The following is an 18,865-nucleotide window of genomic DNA, read 5'->3' as shown; positions in this document are numbered from 1 at the left end:
GGATCCATGGGGTCGGTTTTAGTTAAGCTTGACTTGGTGGGAGTCTGGAATTCACTTGTCAGAGGGAAGTTAAGGGGAAAGTATGGACGTGCTTGATGGGGAAGGTGTGTGAGAACAAACACAAGCCTCTGGAATGCTTTGGAGATTGTTTCTGTTACAGCTGCCAAGCTCTGGAGGTGCTCAGGTAGGTCCTGGGCACGGGTCCCACCTGGGCAGGTCCCTTTGGAAGGGCTGGCCGAGGTTCAGGAGCTGGTGAGATGCCACAAGTGTCAACTGAAAGGATGCAGCTCCTCAGTGTCCTCCTGCTCTTCCCTGATTTTCCTTTGGCTAAAGTTCCTCCAGGGGCACTGACAGGCTCCAGCCTTCGAGAAGAGGCCCCATAAGTAATATTAACTTCTGCAATTTCCTTGTTACTCTTAAGCAGGTTATTAATTAACTGAATGTAACCACTGGCTGTTGATAAATCCTTTTTAACTAATTCAAATTCCACACGGAGCCCGGGAGCACTTTCACTGGAGCTTGCTGCCCAAGTTAAGCCGGGTGAGGAATTATTCCTGATGTGTTTTCCAGCACCGGGGTTGGGGCGGAGGGAGAGAAGATATTTGTTTGCTTGATTCCACATGACAACTCCAGGGTAACTGAATAGACTGTACGGTCGGGTTGACAGGGCTGAGCATTCTCCAACAGCCTCGCTCACATACCAGAGCCAGGGGGATGGAAGGGGCACTGGCAGCTGGGATGGAGCCCATCCGAATTTCTCTAAAGAGCGTCAATTTGCCATCAATTATTCATGGCTTTTTCCGAGGTCTCGCTTCTCAGAGGTATGAATAACTTAAATTATGTCTTCGCGTACCAGTTTGAATAATGAATAAATTACTGCGAGGAGGGGAGTCGAGGAGCAGGGCTGGGTGTTAAATAATGGAGGAGGTTTTGGAGGGAATGTGGGGGCTGTTCCTGGTTCTCTCTGACTTGCAGGAGCCGTGGTTAGGAGATGTAGAAATGCATTACAGTGATGCCCGGGAGAAGTGCTGGGAGTTGGCTGGAGGTGCCAGGAAAGGAAAAAAAAACAATGTCTGTGTGTGGGACATGAACCTGCAGCACCCCTGGATCCTCCTCCTGGGGCTCAGCTTTTCCTTCCCTCACTGTGCATGGGAGAACTTTGTCCCTGGGCTCCAGAATTAAAATTGCTTTTGGAGGAATCTGCCAGGCTGGGGAGCTGCTGGTCCTATAAAATCACCAGCTGGAGAGACACTGGGGGGGCATTGCCAGGTCCCTGGGAGGAACTTCAGGACATTCAGTGCTTGTCTGGTGACTGCTGCTTCAGGAGACTTTGAGGTTCAGTGACTTTTGCATTTATTTACTGCTCTAGTCCAATTCTCCCTGCCAAAATGGCATTTTTCATGACAGGGTCCCTGTATTCTGACCCTCAATGCTCTGCCCCATTTCCTCCTTCACTCTCTTTAGACAGAAATACCCATTATTCCCTTTGTAGAATTTTAAACCAAATTCTTTTTCTGGAACATCACTGCAGTCTTGAAAATAAGTCACAGATCTAAAAGCTCATTAAGCAATGAAAATCCTTGAAAATGAGCAGCTTTGGACAGCATCACTGTGACAGTGATGGAATTGGTGTTTGTTGTGAAGAAATTTATTCCATCTTAGCACTGTGTTGTTTATTTAGCCTGATATTTTAATATCACAGAGACATTTAAACATGGAATTCTTACAAATCTGCCTTACTTGATGTTAAAAATGCTAAGTCTTATGAAGTCTTATATAAAGCCTCAGTGTGTGCTGAACCAGCAGCCAAATATGATTTTTTATAGATTGAAAATCAGAGAAAACGGTCTTGACAGCACCCAGATTATCAAGTCATTTATTTATATTAAAAAATATTGATTAAGTTGTGTGTGTTTGCAGCAGTGGGAGTTGGCAAGTTCCCTGAGTACATTCTTACCCCTTCTGCACGGGCTGTGCAGCCAAAATTCCCTCAGAGCTGGGTGAGACCTGCTTCAGTTCAGGCAGATTCTGACCCAGAAAACTGCTGGTCAAACCAGCTCATCCCAGGGGAGAATATTCACACACCTGGAGGGACCCTGAGCTGCCTCCAGGCTGGAATTCTGGTAGGAGAGATCTCTCCAAAGGCTCTGCAATTCCTGGTTGTCCTGCAGTGGCCTCCACAGGGACCCAGGTTGTCCAAGAGCTTGAAACTGAGAACAAGTCAGCTCCCAGCACTGCAATGAGGTGTTCCATCAGTAAAAACTTATTTTAACCCCTAAAATTAATTTTAGAAATTAAAATTAATTTATAGACGTCATAATTTATCATTTCATCATCTGGTCCAGCTCAGTATCTATGAGATTTCAAGGGATGTGAAGTGTGGAAACCTGTCCTGACAGGAAATAAAAGAGAGAGGCGCATAGGAAACAATGCTTGTCTTGTGGGAAGATTTTAAATATATGCAGCTGATCCCATGGGAACTGCTGTAGTCTATTCACCCCTGTGTGAAAATGATGCTCTCTCTCAATATAATCTTTAATCCTTTCCTTTCACTGAAAAAATGTGAGAACTTTATTTCCAAGTTGTGAAAGGGAAGCTCTGTTTCAGGGAGTGAATGCTTTCCAAGCATAAAAATAAAATAAATTTTTGATTAGTGCAGCACAGAGGGGAAAGGTTCTCTGAAATATCTTGTAATATTCTGTCCATGAATTGCATATGTGGATGTTCTTGGGAAATGTAGCCAGGCTTTTTCTTTTCCCCTGAGTCCTTGCAGGGGGGGAAGGAAGCATCCAGCAATCTTGGCAATATCGCAAACTTCTGTAACTCTTTGAGACAGAAATTCCGCTTTTTTTTTTTTTTTTTTTGCTTGCTTGTGAGATGGGGAAGAAGAATTTCAACAGAAGGGAATTCCACCTGAAATTCAAATTTTTCTTTGGAGATAATTCTTATCTTCCTGCTATTCATGAAAAAGGAAACTAAAAGTAAATTATCCCCAGAGCATGGAAATCCAAACCTGCTCCATTCAGTCCATGCAAGTGTGAGTGACACCAGCCCAGGGCTCAGCAGAGCTGCTCCCCTGGCCTTTAAGGGCCCAGACCATGAGGATTAAACCCTGTTTGGTGCAAAACAATCATTCCTGAGGGGAATTTTTTCAGTCTGGAAAGGCAAAGAGTCACTAACACTATTTTCCTTCTGTTTTCCTGCAGTGCCTTTCACCCAAGGCATCCAAAGCCCTCTGTGTAACCCATGGGTTAAGCATGTCAACACGGCTGCGAGGTAAGGGAAGGGAGTTTTTGTTTTATTTTTAAGGTTACTCAGAACTCTGGGCTGTGTTGAGCCCAAGATGACCATGATAAAACAGCTCCCAATTCTCCAAAAACTGGAGAACCCAGTTCTCCAACACGGGTCTCTCCAGTTTGAGGGAATTCCCAAACCACTTTCCTCTCCCATGGAATTTACTGGACACTTTAAGTTACATTTTTTTACTGGACACTTTAAATTACATTTTTTGCACCAGATGCTCATTCTATACCTTTTAGATATTTGAAGATTTCAGAAAATGAGCATGGCCTTGTGTTTAGCAAAGAGCTTTGGCACCTGAGGTGGCTCAGCCCTTCTTGGGGAATAAGAAATTCCATGTGGGAGTTGTGCTGCAGCACCTGGGGAGAACCATGGCAAACTGGGGGTCACAGAGGATGGAACTCTGGTAATTAATTCCATTTCCTTGGGAACCCTGTCTGGGAGCACCTCTGTCCTCACTGCAGCTCCAGCAAGGGAGAAACCAGAAAATCCTGTAAAAATTCACTTAACGTGAATTCCAGTGGCCTGAGTTCCCTAAAATTCCTTAAACAGAGTGAAGGCTTTCCTGATGGATGTTGTGTGGCACAGAACCAGATAAAAAAAATGTCATTGCACAATTGTTTGAGGGTTGTGTTTCTGTTTTCAGTGGGATAACACCCAGAAAATCAAACAGCTGGATTTACATTTCAAGTATTTTGGAAGTTAAGGAAATTATATTCTTGTAGAATTTCCTTCACTGTAAATATTAAAAAAAATTATCTTCTCTCTTCCTCTTTGGTTCAAGAGAGACTTTTTTTCCTGTCCTTCTAATGTCATTCTGCAGAAACTGAGCTCCTGATAAACTGTAAGGCTGAGCCTTTCAGCTCGAGTTCAATTGGCTTTTGGATGCCTGTAGGTCCAACTGTCCTTTTACACGGAATTTTTTTATTGTTAATCTTCTATTATTGGGGGAATTATTTTGCAAACAGACCAATTCAGTAGCTTCAAGCTCTGAAACCTGTCAGGCTGGCTTTTATTCTGATTGCTTGTGATAAGGAGCTTTGGTAAGAATGCTGTGCCTGCAGCAAGTGGAGAGAGACTCACCTTGGAGGGGAGCAGCTTCAAGGTCCCAGGGAAAGGGTGACTCTTTCAGCTCGGCATGAAAAGGGAAAAGGAGGTGTTGGAAACCAGATCAAACCTTGGAATTAATGTGGGGCTGCACCAGAACCAGTGCAAGCGGTTTGTGTTATAAGCTGAGGGGTTTTTCCTGCACAGCCATGACTTGAAGTTTGTTCCAAGCACTGGAGTTCCTGCTTTGTTCTGGCCTTGGAAAGGTGAAAATTCCTGCTGTGAATCCCCTCTGAGGCACTGCCAGGGGATCTGGGCTGGCTGGACAAGCTTTGGCCAAACCCTTTGCCTTTTCCATTCCTTCTGGGCATGGGACACAAATACAGCAAGTGGAGAACTCTGATGGGTGGGGTGGAGTCGAGCTGATGGAGATTCAAGATGATGAGACACCTCAGGAACTACACCCTGAAACAATTTTATTGCCCAGCTTGACCCTTTAAAAAAAGAAAAATTAAAAAATGACATTTTATAAGACACATAAATGTTTTCCTTCCCGCTCAGTGCCTGCTGCCTATTAATAGCAAATCTTATAGTGAGCAAGGAAATGCTTAAAGAACAATTCTCTTTAATTTCAATGCAAGGAAAGCATTTCCAGCACTGTTACACAATGTAAGCATTAAGAGGATTTGCTCTAATTCCATTTCCAAGAGCTCACAACAAAATAAATGTTTTTTCTGCATTATCCTGGGTGTTGTCTATAAAACACACATAAAATTCTCTGTTCAGTTCAAGCTCAGGAGCTCTCTGGGAAACTCCTGTGCAGGGGCACACCCAGGGGAGGATCATTTGCAAAAGGCCAATGATATTCTCAAGGCTCAGGGAATATCAGGATATATATCCCAGGGGATATCCTGAGCTGGAAGGGACCCAGGATGATGATGATGATGATGATGATGATGATGAAGAAGAAGAAGAAGCCCAGCTCCTGCAGAAGGGGCTGCAGAGTTTCAGAGCAACTCACCAAAGGGAGGGCTCAAGGGACCTTCATTCCTGGAGCATTTTCCTGCATTATTGGGCACATTTTGTTGTGCTGCTCCCAAAGCTCACGTTAAAAGCCAAAGCAAAACCTCAGACCTTCTTTTGTGCTCATGCAAAGGTCACAGAATGATGGCATTTTATTCCTTTGGCCAGGAAATCTCCTCTCCAGCCAAGGCCGTTCACTTGTTCTCTTTCTTTCCACCAAGGGCTGTTTCCCCTCCTTCCCAGGAAGGATAACTTTCCACTAACACAGAGACTTCTGTTTCCCTCTATTAAAAAACAACTGCCCTCGAGTGGAGCAGGCTTTGTATTTTGCCCTGGAAACACAGAGACTCATTCAGCGATAAGGCCTCCCTGCCTTTGGGTTCCCTCTGTCACCTGACGGAGCCTGGGTACCTTTTAGGCTGCTTTATTCTGCATTCCTGGGATGCTTTCCCTGCAATGAACAGCTCAGGGATCCTTTCCTGCCTTTCTGCTGCCCCTGGCCCTGGATGCTGCCCGAGGGGACAGGGGGAAAGGGGCAGGTTTTGTCCCCAGAGTACCTGTCCCCATCTCTGAGGATGGCTTGGGGGGATCCCAAACAGGTAAAAAAAATAAAAAATCTGTTTCTGGGGCTTTCTGAACTTTTATTTTTGGACTTTGGAATGGCTGAGTGTGAGTAGGGTGAGAGTATCTGAGCTCCCACCATCCCTGGTGGTTCAGGTGGGTGATTTGTGTGTCGCCCTTGATTTTTTTCTTGCTTTCAAGTGTTTGAATCTTTGCAGCCTGATTCTCACAGTGTTTCATGTGAACTATATATGTGTTTTTAGAAATTATCGGTGTGTTTTGCATAGTTGTTCTCTGAGAGGAGAACTTGACTGATGATCAGAGTGACCAATGGAGTGCAGTGTGCTGCCTATTAAAATAGAGATTTAAAATATTAAAATGGAGTTCCAGGGAGTTGCTTCCAGAAGGTTCTCAGGGTTTTGCTTTGGGTTTTGCCCCAAACCTGGTGATATTCAAAGCCAGGCTGGGTAAGGCCTTGGGCAACCTGGGCTAGTGGGAGGTGGCCCAGCCCATGGCAGGGCTTGGGACTGGGTGGGCTTTAAGGTCCCTCCCAACTCTTTAACATTCCATGATTCTCTGATTATATTTGACTTTTTTTTTTCCCAAAAAAAAGAGAATAAAATAGGGATTAAGGGTACTCCACATCTCAAATAACAATTATAAGTGATATATCTTGTGGCTTTGTCAGCTCCAGAGAAGAATCCAGAGGAGTTGACACCCAGAGTGAATCCATGTGGGACCTAAGCAGAGTTTTAGGACTCAAGTGCAGGATATTCCCCAAAATCTGAGCCCAGCCCTGCCCGGCTCAGCCTCACTCCATCCCCAGCCAAGGAGAAGAGCAGATTCACCTCAGCCAAGGCTTTGTTTTACAGGAGTTTAAAACACCCTGGGGATCATTTTGGCAACAAAAGGGATAGTTTTTTTCTTAACAAAGCTCGTTATCATCTCAATCTTGCTAATAATATTTTTCTGGAGTCAAGACACAACAACCCAGAAAACAAAGGGAAGAGGCTTCACCCTCCTCCTCCTCTTCCTCAAGCTCTGCTCCTCACCAGGGAAAGAGGTTTGGAACCCTCAGCAGCTGGTCCAGGCACCAGCCTGCTCAGGTAACATGCACAGAAAGAAAAAAAACCTTGGGTTATTATGTCTTTTTTTTCAGTAATTATGTATTTTTATTTAATCTAATTTTAATCTAATTTTAATCTGATTTCTACTTAGTGTTTGAAGGTATAAATTCCCACAGTTCATGAATGTTCTCAGCGATGTCCTTGGCTCAGGGGGTCCTGTCTGACTCTTTCACACACATTTAAAAATCTTTGCTGGACTGGAATATGTCAATCAATGCATTTGCTGATTTTTCTTCTTTTTTTGTTATTATTTTCTTTTAGATTTGGGCCAGGAAAGCCTTGAAATACAGCCCAGATTTATCCTTGATATTAAACTGATATTAAACCAATCAATGCATTTGCTGATATTTTTTTTTTTTTTTTTTTTTTTTTTTTTTTTTTTTTTTTTTTTTTTGTTATCATTTTCTTTCAGATTTGGGCCAGGAAAGCCTTGAAATACAGTCCAGCTTTATCCTTGATATTAAACTGATCCCTCCTGGGCAGAATTGTTCCTGTTTTGTCCCCAGCTGAGCTCCCCATGCTCGTGGTGCTGCATTGGGTGGCAGAGCAGGGCCATGCATCATCTCTTCGGGCTGGTTTTGGCACAGAAGGACCTGTCCAGGGCAGGGGATCTCTTCTCCCTGGAGGATGCTGAGATTGAAGGAAGCCTCTCTGAAGCTCTTGAACAGATCAGGATCATTAGTTCTGCTGCAGTGAGTGAAACAGTGTCCTTAATATTTTTTTTTTTATGAAATTATATTATATAAATAAGGGAGGGGGGGATATAAACAATTTAGATTTCTGATAAGAATTGAAGGACAAAGCTTAATATTTAAAAATGTGCTGACAAAATCCAGTTCCCACCAGCTTCAAAGATATTTCAAGCTCATCTTTATAATAGGTTTTTTATTAAACAGTTATTTAAAGCATATTAAAGATTATAAGAGATTACAGGGGTCCATACCTTCCCAGTAATGAGAATTAAGACCTGTGGGATATGACAGATTCCAGAGTTCTGGAATGTTTATTGTAAAGGTGGGCAGGGGGAAAATGGTCCAAAAACTTAATTTTATGGGGTCCTGCCAAACCAACTGATGGGGAGATGTCACAGAATCACAGAATGTGTAGGTTGGAAGAGACCTTCAAGATCATCGAGTTCAACCCAGCCCCAACACCTCAACTGGATCATGGCATCGAGTGCCACATCCAGTCTCCTTTTAAACACATCCAGGGATGGTGACTCCACCACCTCCCCGGGCAGACCATTCCAGTATTTAATCACTCTTTCTGTGAAAAACTTCTTCCTGATATCCAACTTATATTTCCCTTGATGCAGCTGAAGGCTGTGTCCTCTCGTTCTGTCAGTTGCTGCCTGGAGAAAGAGACCAACCCCAGGTGCCCACAACCCCCTTCAGGAAGTCGTAGAGAGTGATAAGGTCACCTCTGAGTCTCCTTTTCTCCAGGATAAACATCCCCAGCTCCCTCAGTCCTTCTTCATCTGGCTTTTTTTCCAAGCCCTTCACCAGCTTTGTTGCCCTGATTTATTAAAAAACTCTGGCTATTGATCTAATACCAATATCCGACTATGACGGACAAAGACTCTCTAACAGTTTAAAGTTAGAAAGTGTCTGTTTATTACACACCACAATTTACAGATGGTCACAGGGGCTTTTATGTCCAGGAGTATTGAATACCCAAAACACAAATGTATATTCATAACTCTGGTACCTCCCGTTCCCTGCTTTGTATGGTAATTTGCCCAAAGAGCCATCAAGCATGGGGAGTTTGTTCTTTAAAATGGGTCGGTGGTCTTTTTTATAGGGTGGGGTCTCAAAATGATGAAGTAAGATGGGTCTTCCTCCCTTGACTTTTTAACCTTTAGTGTTCGTGAAAGCTAAATCCTGTTTTTTTCCAGGACTGTTTGATTTATGATTGTATTGTATCCATGGGGTCTATTGATTATTCAGGATGCAAAAGCCTGGTTTGACAGCTCCTCTGATTTATCAGTTCCTTCCATGATTTATCAGTTCCTTCAGTCTGGCTTCTGTTAGCAAAAGGGAAGTCCTAGCTACATTATCTCAGCACTATCTATTTTGACTACAGTCTTTAATTCTTCTAAATCAATGCCTCAGCCCCTTTTGCTGTGCCCCAGGACTACCAGACCAACGACAACGACCAGGCAGTGGTGGAGATCTGCATCACCAGGATCACCACGGCCATCAGGGCGACGGCGTCCATCGAGCGGCACGGCAGGGCCCTGGTGGCCCTCTGGGAGTCCTGCCTGGAGCACAACCTCAAACCCTCTGGCAAAGATGAGGATGCTCCACACGCCAAGATTGCATCTGACATCATGAGCTGTATCCTGCAGGTAGAGCTGTGGAGGGCTTTGTCTTCTTTTTTTTTTTTTTTTTTTTTTCCCGAGTCGGGATTAAATGCTCGAAATTTTGTTTTGTATTCTGACTCAGATGTTCATTAATTTTTATCTATATTACAAACTATGAGTGCTACAGCACTTCTAGCTAACAAACTAAAAAATCACCTCTATCTCCCTCTCTCTCCAAGGCCTTTTAATTAAGAAATGACACTTAAATTATTTTCACTTTTAACCCAATAACCAACCACCCGTGGCCCACAATGGGGACTTTTCTATTCAATTACAAAATCCCACCCAAACCCATGAAGAAGAAGGTGAAAAAGAAGGACTCAGACTATGCCCTAAATCCTCCATTTTGCTTTATATATATAATACTATATTCTATATATTACTATATTTTATATATAGATTCCATATATTACTATAATTCTATATGTTACTATATTCTAAACCCTTAAACTCTGAGTTTTCCACCCTGTGATATCACACACTTCTATCCCAACTCCACACCCACAATCCCAGTGCTGTCACTCAATTTTGGAAGCCTTTTCCACGGCCTCAGGTCCAATTCAGTATTTTCTGTCAGTACAGAAAGTCTGAAATTCTCAGTGCCCAGGGCTCCAACAGAGCTGGGCTGAAAGCAGGAATATTCTCATTGCCGGTTGGGTTTTATTTTTTAAAAATGCTTTTCTAAGTCTCTTTTTGGGTGCTTGTGAGTGGTTATGTTTAAACTTGGGGAATTGCATTGTTCTGATTCCTCCTCTCTTGAAATGGTTGAGGTAACTCAGAGAATCATGGAATGGTTTGGGATGGAAGGACCTTAAATCCCATCCAGGGCCACCCCTGCCATGGCAGGGACACCTCCCACTGTCCCAATCCCTGGCCAGCCTGGCCTGGGACACTGCCAGGGATGAGGCAGCCACAGCTGAGTTATAAACCTACATTTGCTGCTTCCTAAAGCGGAGCTTTTATTGGCAAGTTCCTTTTCATTATAAAAAAAAAGAGGTATAAAATGAGGTTTTCCAGCAGATGTGGGGGACAGTTGGAACAATAATGAATTTCTGCCAGCTGGGCTGGATCTCAGGCAGGTCTCTGTTGGTATCAGCAGCAGGGAGGTCCCCAAGGTTTGCAAACGTCACTGCATCACTTTATTGAAATCTGCTCTTCATTGTCACCTCCACGTTTTCTAAGTATGCCTTCCTGCCCTGATGTTTATCATGGAACAAACGAAACCCTTCTCCTTCCCTCTCAATCGAAACCTTTTTCTTAACTAAGGATTTTATCTTTATTGCAAGGAGTAGGGGAAAGAAAAAAAAAAAGAATTGTTCTTTGGAATTTTCTTAGATCTTTTAAATCCTAGTCAGAGAGCCAAGCCTTATCTTCCCATTCTTTGTGTGGAGTAGCAGAGCAATGACTTGGAGCAGAGTTTGGCTCCTGCTCCGTGGTGTCTCAGCCAAACATAACGAGGCATTATGTTGATTTAAACATGCTGCTGCAGAAAGCTCCATTTATTTGCAGGGCTTTTCTCATTAAAGATGCAGCTTTTGGTCATATGGCAGCTGCCAGAATTATCTGTCTTGACACCAAGGGGTGGCTGCAGCCCCTTCTCCCTCAGGGGTCTCTGGGAGGGAGTGTCCACTGCTTGGCAAGTCTCTATTCCAAGGAAAAATCCTCAAACTCTGTGGAATAACAGATTTGGGATTTCTCAGTCTGAATTTTTCCTCTTCAGAGCTGGAAAGTCCAAAAAGTCTGCTCTGCCTTTCCTTCCTTCTCACTGCTCTGCTGCTGCCTGAAACATCTGGGTTCCAGGGGTTGCCTGGGATTTCAGCTGCTAATTAGACATAATCACATTGCAGGATTATTTTCAGCGACAGGGATGTGCTCCAGTTTCAAAGAGCTGCTCAGAACCGAGTGGAGAGGGGAGCACAGCACTGGTTAAGGAGGCTCCAGAGGGAATGTGGGTGCTCAGTGACCCACAAACTGTGTCCTGCTGCTGTGGGAATTGAGCAGGCAGTGGGGGTGTGTGGTTTGTACACACAATTCTCTGTATAAATAACAGCAGAAAACCTTTTCTGACATTGATTCAAAACCCTCAGAGATACCAGAAGTTTGGGGCTATTTTAGGAAGAGGAGTTTGCACTGCTGAAAAATCTCAGAGTGTTCAGAGGAATTGGCTGGAGGTTCCCAGAAAAGCTGAGGCTGCCCCTGGAAGTGTCCAAGGCCAGGCTGGACAGGGCTTGGAGCAGCCTGGGACAGTGGGAGGTGGAATGGGATGATCTTTAAGGTCCCTCCAACCCAAACCAGTCTGGGATTCTGTGAGTTTAAATTAAAAAATGAAATATTAATGATTCCAGGGTAATTAATGATCAATACTAAAGCACTGTGAGCAAGTTTCCCAGTGCAGAGACTGGGAGTGGCTGCTCCAAGGTGTTTCCTGTGCTTTGGGGTGATGGATAAAGCCTCTGTCTTCCCAGGGAGCACCAAACACAAAATGTCTTGTTAGAGATGTTAACATGTAGTTAGTGTGCCTAATATTTTATATTATATATATATGTGTGTGTGTATATATATAAATGTGTGTGTGTATATATAATATTTTTATATATTTATTTTTTTATATATATTGATTTGTGTTTATGCACCACATTTTGTTAGTGCCCTTCTGCCTCCTCTAGCAGGACACAAAAACAAGGCTATTCTTCACATCTCCTGCTGCAGTAGGAATTTAAATTTCTGTATTTGCTCTTTGTTAGACTCCTGCCTTCTGCACTGGTACCAAAACATGATCTTTCTTGACATTTTATTTTACTTTTTTTCCTCTTGTTGCTTTGACTTTAGTATCCCTGCTCTGCCCAGCACAAGATTATTATATTAATTTTTTTTTTCATGTTTTTGCAGAATTACAACCGACCTCCAGTGATGGCCTTGGCTGTGCCAGTGGCAGTGAAATTCCTGCAGAGGGGCAACAAGGAGCTGTGCAGGAACATGTCCAGTTACCTGTCCTTGGCTGCCATTGCCAAGGCAGAGCTGCTGGCTGAGCACACAGAGACCATCCTCAGGAGTGTCCTTCAAGGTAGGGCCCAGCCCAGAGCTTGGCTGTGTCACCACATCACTCAGGGCACCTACAGAATTATTATTGTACAGAATCAATCAATCATCAAGGGTGGGAGAGACTCCAGGATCAATCCGAGCATTAAACAAATCATGGGAGCTGTACGAAGCAAACCTATGGAAATATCTATAAACGTGATCAAATGTATTAATCACACTCTAATAACAGACTTCCTCGAGGAATATGTGGATTTACTGCTCCTCTGGAGGTTTGGGGGATGGATTGGCTGACCCCCAGGGCAGGAAATACATCTGTCCTCGTTAATATTCCCTGCTAATGGACTCCAAATTATCAGCCCTGATATGAGGCACCAGCCATGAGCTCTTATCCTTCCTCTTAGTGTCACTGGCAAAGCTCCAAAAGAGAAATGGGGATGAAATTAATCCCATTCTGTGGTGGAACAGTCAGATGGAAGATAGAAAAGCTTTGTAGTGGTTCTTTCGTTTTGCCTTCGTTATTAGCTTTATATAGAACAATGTTGCTAATCTCTTTACATTTTAATATTTTTTTTGTGGTTTAAAAAAAAAAGCCAAAAATATTCATTCCTCTATCAAGGGAACTCTAATGGAATTGGAGTAATAAAGTTCACAGTGTTTGTTGCAATACTGTGCTACTGCAGTGGTAAAATCAGTGTTCTCCTTCGAGTAGGGATAAGAGCAGTAAGTTACAATAACTATTAAAATTATTTTAATTATAAAAATATGTTTATTCATATTATTATGAAGATGTTAAGCTCTCAAATTAAATGTGTGCATCCCATATTTATCAATTTATAAATTAATTTATGAATTAATTTATAAATTTATTCTTTTAAGGCTTATTAATCTGCTAACAATATGCATTACCACTTGTAACTGGGGGGATAGTAACAGAAAGAAAAAGCGAATTTATTCATGATTTTGGGAAAAGTGATGCACACCCAGCACAGCCGAGTTGTGTATTTCTGTTCTCCCACCAGCAGATGTTGCTGTGGGTATCAGGTTTGGGAATTCCAGCCTGGAAAGGGCCGTTAGGAGCAGGCAAAAGGATTTATTTTGAGTAGTAACTTTAATTACATCGCACAAAATCAGTGTTTGAGGCATGAGAAGTGGGATTTGCAACAGGCTGAGAACTGAGAACTGCCCTGAGAGTGTTGGCTGAAGGGAGCAGGAGGAGAAGCTGCCCAGGATGGATTTCCAAGGCAGATTTTGGAGACAAAGCCACGTTTGTGGGGCTGCATAGACGGGGCTCAGCCTCGTGGCACCAGCCTGAGCAAACTTTGGCCCTTTGCCTGCAAATGTTGGAGAGGAACTGGAGTTTTTCATTACTTGGGGCAACTCTTGGGCTGCAAAGCCAGGTTTCCTTATCTCATTAGCGAAAAAAAAGAGCTCTTTGGAAAGGGTTTGGCTGCTGTGCCCCAGTGAGTGTGAGCTCTGTGCTGACACCCTCCATCAGCACTGATTGATTCCCATTTATTTATTTATTCAATCCCAGAGGACAGCAACAACTCTGCCCTGTAATCAGAGAGTCCCACTGGACTCCGCTCTCCACCTTCCAGAGCAGTTTTGAGCTGCTGGGCTGTGCCTCAGCCTCATTCCTTCAGCTTGTGTTGGCAGAGAGGCTTTTTCATCACTGGAGCCCAAATTCTCCCCAAAAAATGCTGTTTTCTCAATGTTTTCCAAACTGTTGACGAAGGAAAGCGTAGCTGGGTGAGGAAGGGAAGAGAGGAGTGTGCAGTGGAGGGTGAGTTGTGGTGCTGGGCTATAGGACAGGCTTTGCGGCTCCTGGGAGGTGATGAAGGAGGAAAAGGGGAATTTCCTCTTGGGAAAAGGGAAATTTTCCAGCTGAGTCAGAGAAGGATGGAAGGCCTGGCTTTGCTTTTGGTCCTCTGCCAAACCTGAGCTGAGATAGGAGGAGGCTCCTTCCAAGACAAAGCATTTCAGGTATGAGCTGCAGTGAGAGGAGCAGCCAGGAGGGATTTCTGGAGGTCTTTTGGAGGATTTTTCCTTGTCCTGCTGCATTTCAGGGACATTTGTTTTCACTTAATGGAGGGCACTGAAGAGAGGGAGGATTTCAGAGTGGTTTTGCCCTTGCACAATGTTGGGACCCCAAGTGTTTTTGTAACTCTGAAAATCTGGGGTTTGGCTGCCAGAGATGAATAGAGGTAATATTTCATTGTTCCTTAGCTAAGGTTATTTCCAGATATTACTTAGTGAGGGATTTTTGTCAAGTTTACTGCCAAGCATTTACAACGTAGATACATTTTTATTGCAGGGTAACAGCAGAAATTCCAGCAATCAGAACAATTCTTTTTCCCTTAAATAAGCAGCACTGCCAAAACTTTTGGAGCAGCTCATATAACAACCCCCTTGAATGGCACAGGAAAGTGGAATTTACCTTTTTTCTTACTTTTTTATCAGGGCAGAAAGGATCTGTCATGGCCAGGAGGAAATGTAGCAGCAACATGTCAAAGAAATTTGTCAAAATGTTTTCTTTTTACATCTGTAGAGAATGAGAGAGACAGGGGAAAGCTGGGAATAGACAAGAAGGATGGGCTGCTTCCAGGGGAGATAGGAATTGCTTTGAGTAAGACATTCCTCATGATGACTTCTTCAGAGGCTTCAACAGGTAGCAAGTAATGGTGCTTGTTGTAAATGGTTACATTCCCAGGGAGTGGGGCATTCATCATTCTCTGCTCCTGCTGTTTTCTACATGAAAATCACCAGCAGTCACTTGGCTCTCTGCAGCTGCTGTTGTGCTCTGTATCCAGCCCCAGGCTTTTAGGGGATTTGGGATAAGTTTGTGTGAGAGAGAGAAGAGAATCACTGGCACCGAGCAGCAATTCTGTCTTGTATAAACCTCCTGAGGGCAGCAAATGAGTCCAAAAGTACCTTAAAAACTGGCTCCAGAGGGCCAGGATTGTGCATGGGGTGATGATGTTGCTCTCTATCTTTTCTCTATCAGCAGCTAAAACTGCATGGTTCAAAATGTGGAGAAAGTCCCACTTGGGACTTGGCTCAGAATTTTGGCTTTATGAGAAGAGTAGAGAGTTTTAGTCTAGTAAAGTATCTTTATTTACAAAACAACTTTACAAAAATAATTTCAATAAAATTATCACGAAGTCAATGTACAATATAATACAGCTGAGTTTCCTCCCAATGTAAGGTCAGGTTATGATGGGGAATATTATTTTTATAACAACTCGTGGCATTAAATAATGCTTTAAACAAGGCACGAGCTTTCTTAGAGTCTACACATTCCTAACAACGATTAATAGACAACACATTGCTTGACTTGGGTGGTTCCTGTGTAAAATTCACATTAACACTATAGAACCCAAGGGTTGGAGGAGCCTGGAATGGTTTGGGTTGGGATGGACCTTAAATCCCATCCAGTGTCACCCCAGCCATGGGCAGGGACATCTTCTACTGTCCCAGGCTGCTCCAAGCCCCTTCCAACCTGGTCTTGGGCACTTCCAGGGATCCAGGAGCAGCCACAGCGTCTCTGTTTGGCAGATTTTCCTCAGCAGGGATGTCAGGAGCTCCATTTAGCTCCTGAATGTCCATGGTGACACTTGAGACATCAGAAAACCCTGCACTGGAGAGACAGAGCTGCCTAAGGCAGAACAGCTTTTCCAATGCCTTGCCTTGATCTGTGGGTGTGTTTTCAGGGTTTTGCCAGGACAGCAGGCAGAGCTCGATGCCATCTCCACAGTGGCTCATTCTGTGACCTTGCAGTGCTGATGTCCCTCAGGAATTGCAGAGGCAGGGGCTCCTGCAGCTCTGGCTGTTGCAATATTGACCCTCAGCTCTGTGAAATGCACTCCCTGTGCAGAGCCCAGCCTTTAGGACACGTACTGGGCTCCTCCATAGGGCAGCACCTCCGTGACCCCCCAGCCCACCACGTTGCCCCGGGTGCCACAGGAGTCCCCTGTGCTCTGAGCTGTCACCTCAGCAGGGCTCAGCACTCTGTCCCACAGGTTAAAGCCAGTCAGCTTCCCTGAGAAAGCCAGAGCTTCATCAAACCCCCCTCCCACGCAGCAGCCGTTCTTCTCCTGGCCCAGCTGCAGGATGCCCCCGTCGGGGATGGTGTGAGCTCCAGCCACGCCTGAGGCACTCCCTGCCAGCTGCCCCTGTGCCCACAGGGATGCAGAGCCATTCTCTGAGCTCCAGGTGCCACAAAGGTGGAGCCACTTCCCAGGAATAACCACATTTCTGGCAGCCAACTTGTGCTGGGCTCCCCCCACGGCGAGCACGGCCGAGTCCCGGCTCAGGTACAGCTGGATTTCATAGGGGTTGAACTTGGTGCCATAGGAGAAGACAATGGTTTTGTCCAAGGCCTCGGTCACCTTGAGCCAGATGCAGGCAGTGAAGGAGCTCAGGGTCATGCCAGAGGTCGGGTGGACACTCCCAAAGATCTTCCTGGAGCGCATGGGGAACAGGATTGCGGTTTCACAGCCTGGAAAGGTGGAGGAGATTGTCAGGTAAGTAAGAACTGGTTTATTTGTATGTTTATTTTATTTAACTGTGCACAGTTGGGACCTTTGACATTGCATGGAATTATTAAGGTTGGAAAAGACTTCTATGATGTTGTGGTTGTGGCTGCCCCATCCCTGGCAGTGTCCAAGGCAAGGCTGGGAGAGGCTTGGAGCAACCTGGGATAGGGAAAGGTGTCCCTGCCCCTAGCAGGTGGGATTGAAACTAGATAATCTTTAAGATCCCTTCAGCCCAAACCATTCCAGGATTCTGTGAAGTCCAACTGCCAGCCCAGTAGCACCATGTTCACACTAAACCAGGTCCTCAGGTGCCACATCCACCCATTTCTGAGCATTTCCAGGGATGGGGACTCCATCACTGCTCGGGGCAGCCAATGCCTGCTCCAGTGCTGACTTCCCAAAGGGAGCTGAGAGCTCAGCTCATCCCGTGGGATGCAGGAACCTGCCCCAGGAGGATTGGAAGGAGCTGTCAGAGTGGATGGAGTGTCCATTGCTGGACACTATGGCAAGGGATAATCTGCCTGCAGGAATCTCTCTTGGCTCCTCTCTGCCTGCACAGTCCTGTGGCATCCAAAGGGTTAATGCAGCCTGTCTGCCCTGCTGCTTCCTTGGGGAAGGAGCTTTGGGCTTCCCTCCTGGGAGAGGGACTCTTTCAGCCCTTAAATTTGGCTAATTATAACCAGGTAATTATAAATATAATGGATAACCCTCCCCCAGTGCCACTGAAGTGTTGTTTTATCCTGTAAGTGTGGAGTAGTGAAAATCCCAACGTCGTGCTGAGGAAAGGGATCAGGGATCCCCTCAAACAGCAGGTTTGGACTCCATGGAATTCCCAGGATAAGGGGTCAGGGATCCCCTCAAACAGCAGGTTTGGACTCCATGGAATTCCCAGGATAAGGGGTCAGGGATATCCTCAAACAGCAGGTTTGGACACTGGAATTCCCAGGATTAAGGGATCCTCTCAAACAGCAGGTTTGGACACTCTGGAATTCCCAGGATTAAGGGATCCCCTCAAACAGCAGGTTTGGACACCATGGAATTCCCAGGATAAGAGGTCAGGGATCCCATCAAACAGCAGGATAATTCCCAGGATAAAGGGGAGGCTGTGCCTGGAGGAGGGAAACTGCTGGGAGGCTGTGCCAGGGATTATGGGGCATCAGGGCACTGGAGCTTCTAAAAAGCAGAAAAATGTTGGCAGGAACATGCTGAGATGGGTTTGCTTATTTAATTTACATGACTCCCTTTCCTGGCCCTCCCTTTAGGATTTTTTTGGTCAGGAGCTTTCATGGGCACTGGTTAAACAGGGAAAATCATGAGACAACTGATACTTCTAAACCAGCTCTTCTCTCACGTCCAATTAATCAAAATGCTGATAACAGAAATTAGATTAATTAAAACCACTAACAGAAATTTATGCAGCTTGGGGAAAGCAACTGAAGCCAAGACATTTCTGGTGGCGTCTGTGCTGTTCCCTGCTTGTACCTCAGTCAATATCCAAGGTGACAGGAGGGAACAAGCAGCCCCTTCTCCAATTAAGCAGCTTCATTTCCTGTTTAAAGAAGCTGGAGGATCTGAAATGTCTAAAACGTGTGTGGAAATTTCTGCTCCGGGGAATGAAGGACTCTTTGTGCCCTCCAGGATTGAGCTGCTGAGGTATTTTCATGGGCTGCTTCCTTCCAGCTTTGAGCAGATTTTACATCTCCCATTGACCCTTTTGAGGAGGAGCAGGGTCAGTGAGCAACTGCTGGGGATTCTCCTTAAAATGCTACTTAGGAGCACTATTGTGAAAAAGCTTTTAATTAGCAGGCTTTCAGGCTCTATTATCAAAGCTTAAACAAAATTAAAACCAGCCTCAGTGAAGAACAAAA

The 18,865-nt window shown here is 44.6% G+C and overlaps 1 protein-coding gene across 6 annotated transcripts in view; it reads left to right on the top strand.

The window, feature by feature from the left end:
* Positions 1-42: 42 nt before the first annotated feature.
* The window catches only part of VEPH1 (ventricular zone expressed PH domain containing 1), a 58,106-nt gene continuing 39,283 nt past the window's right edge, over positions 43-18,865 (top strand). For 2 of the 6 annotated variants that reach the window (XM_083868891.1, XM_083868894.1), the window contains exons 1-5: positions 547-821; positions 3,207-3,276; positions 7,471-7,750; positions 9,190-9,405; positions 12,310-12,484. In XM_083868891.1, the coding sequence (XP_083725017.1) occupies positions 7,613-7,750; positions 9,190-9,405; positions 12,310-12,484 (529 nt within the window). In that variant the 5' untranslated portion in view covers positions 547-821; positions 3,207-3,276; positions 7,471-7,612. The other 4 variants (XM_083868889.1, XM_083868893.1, XM_083868890.1 and 1 more) reach the window with 4 other exon arrangements.

This window comes from Zosterops lateralis (assembly GCF_965231275.1).
Source record: "Zosterops lateralis genome assembly, chromosome: 10".
Classification (NCBI taxonomy): Eukaryota; Metazoa; Chordata; class Aves; order Passeriformes; family Zosteropidae; genus Zosterops; species Zosterops lateralis.
The sequence above is the reverse complement of the archived record's forward strand: the minus strand, read 5'-3'. Positions and strand labels throughout refer to the sequence as shown.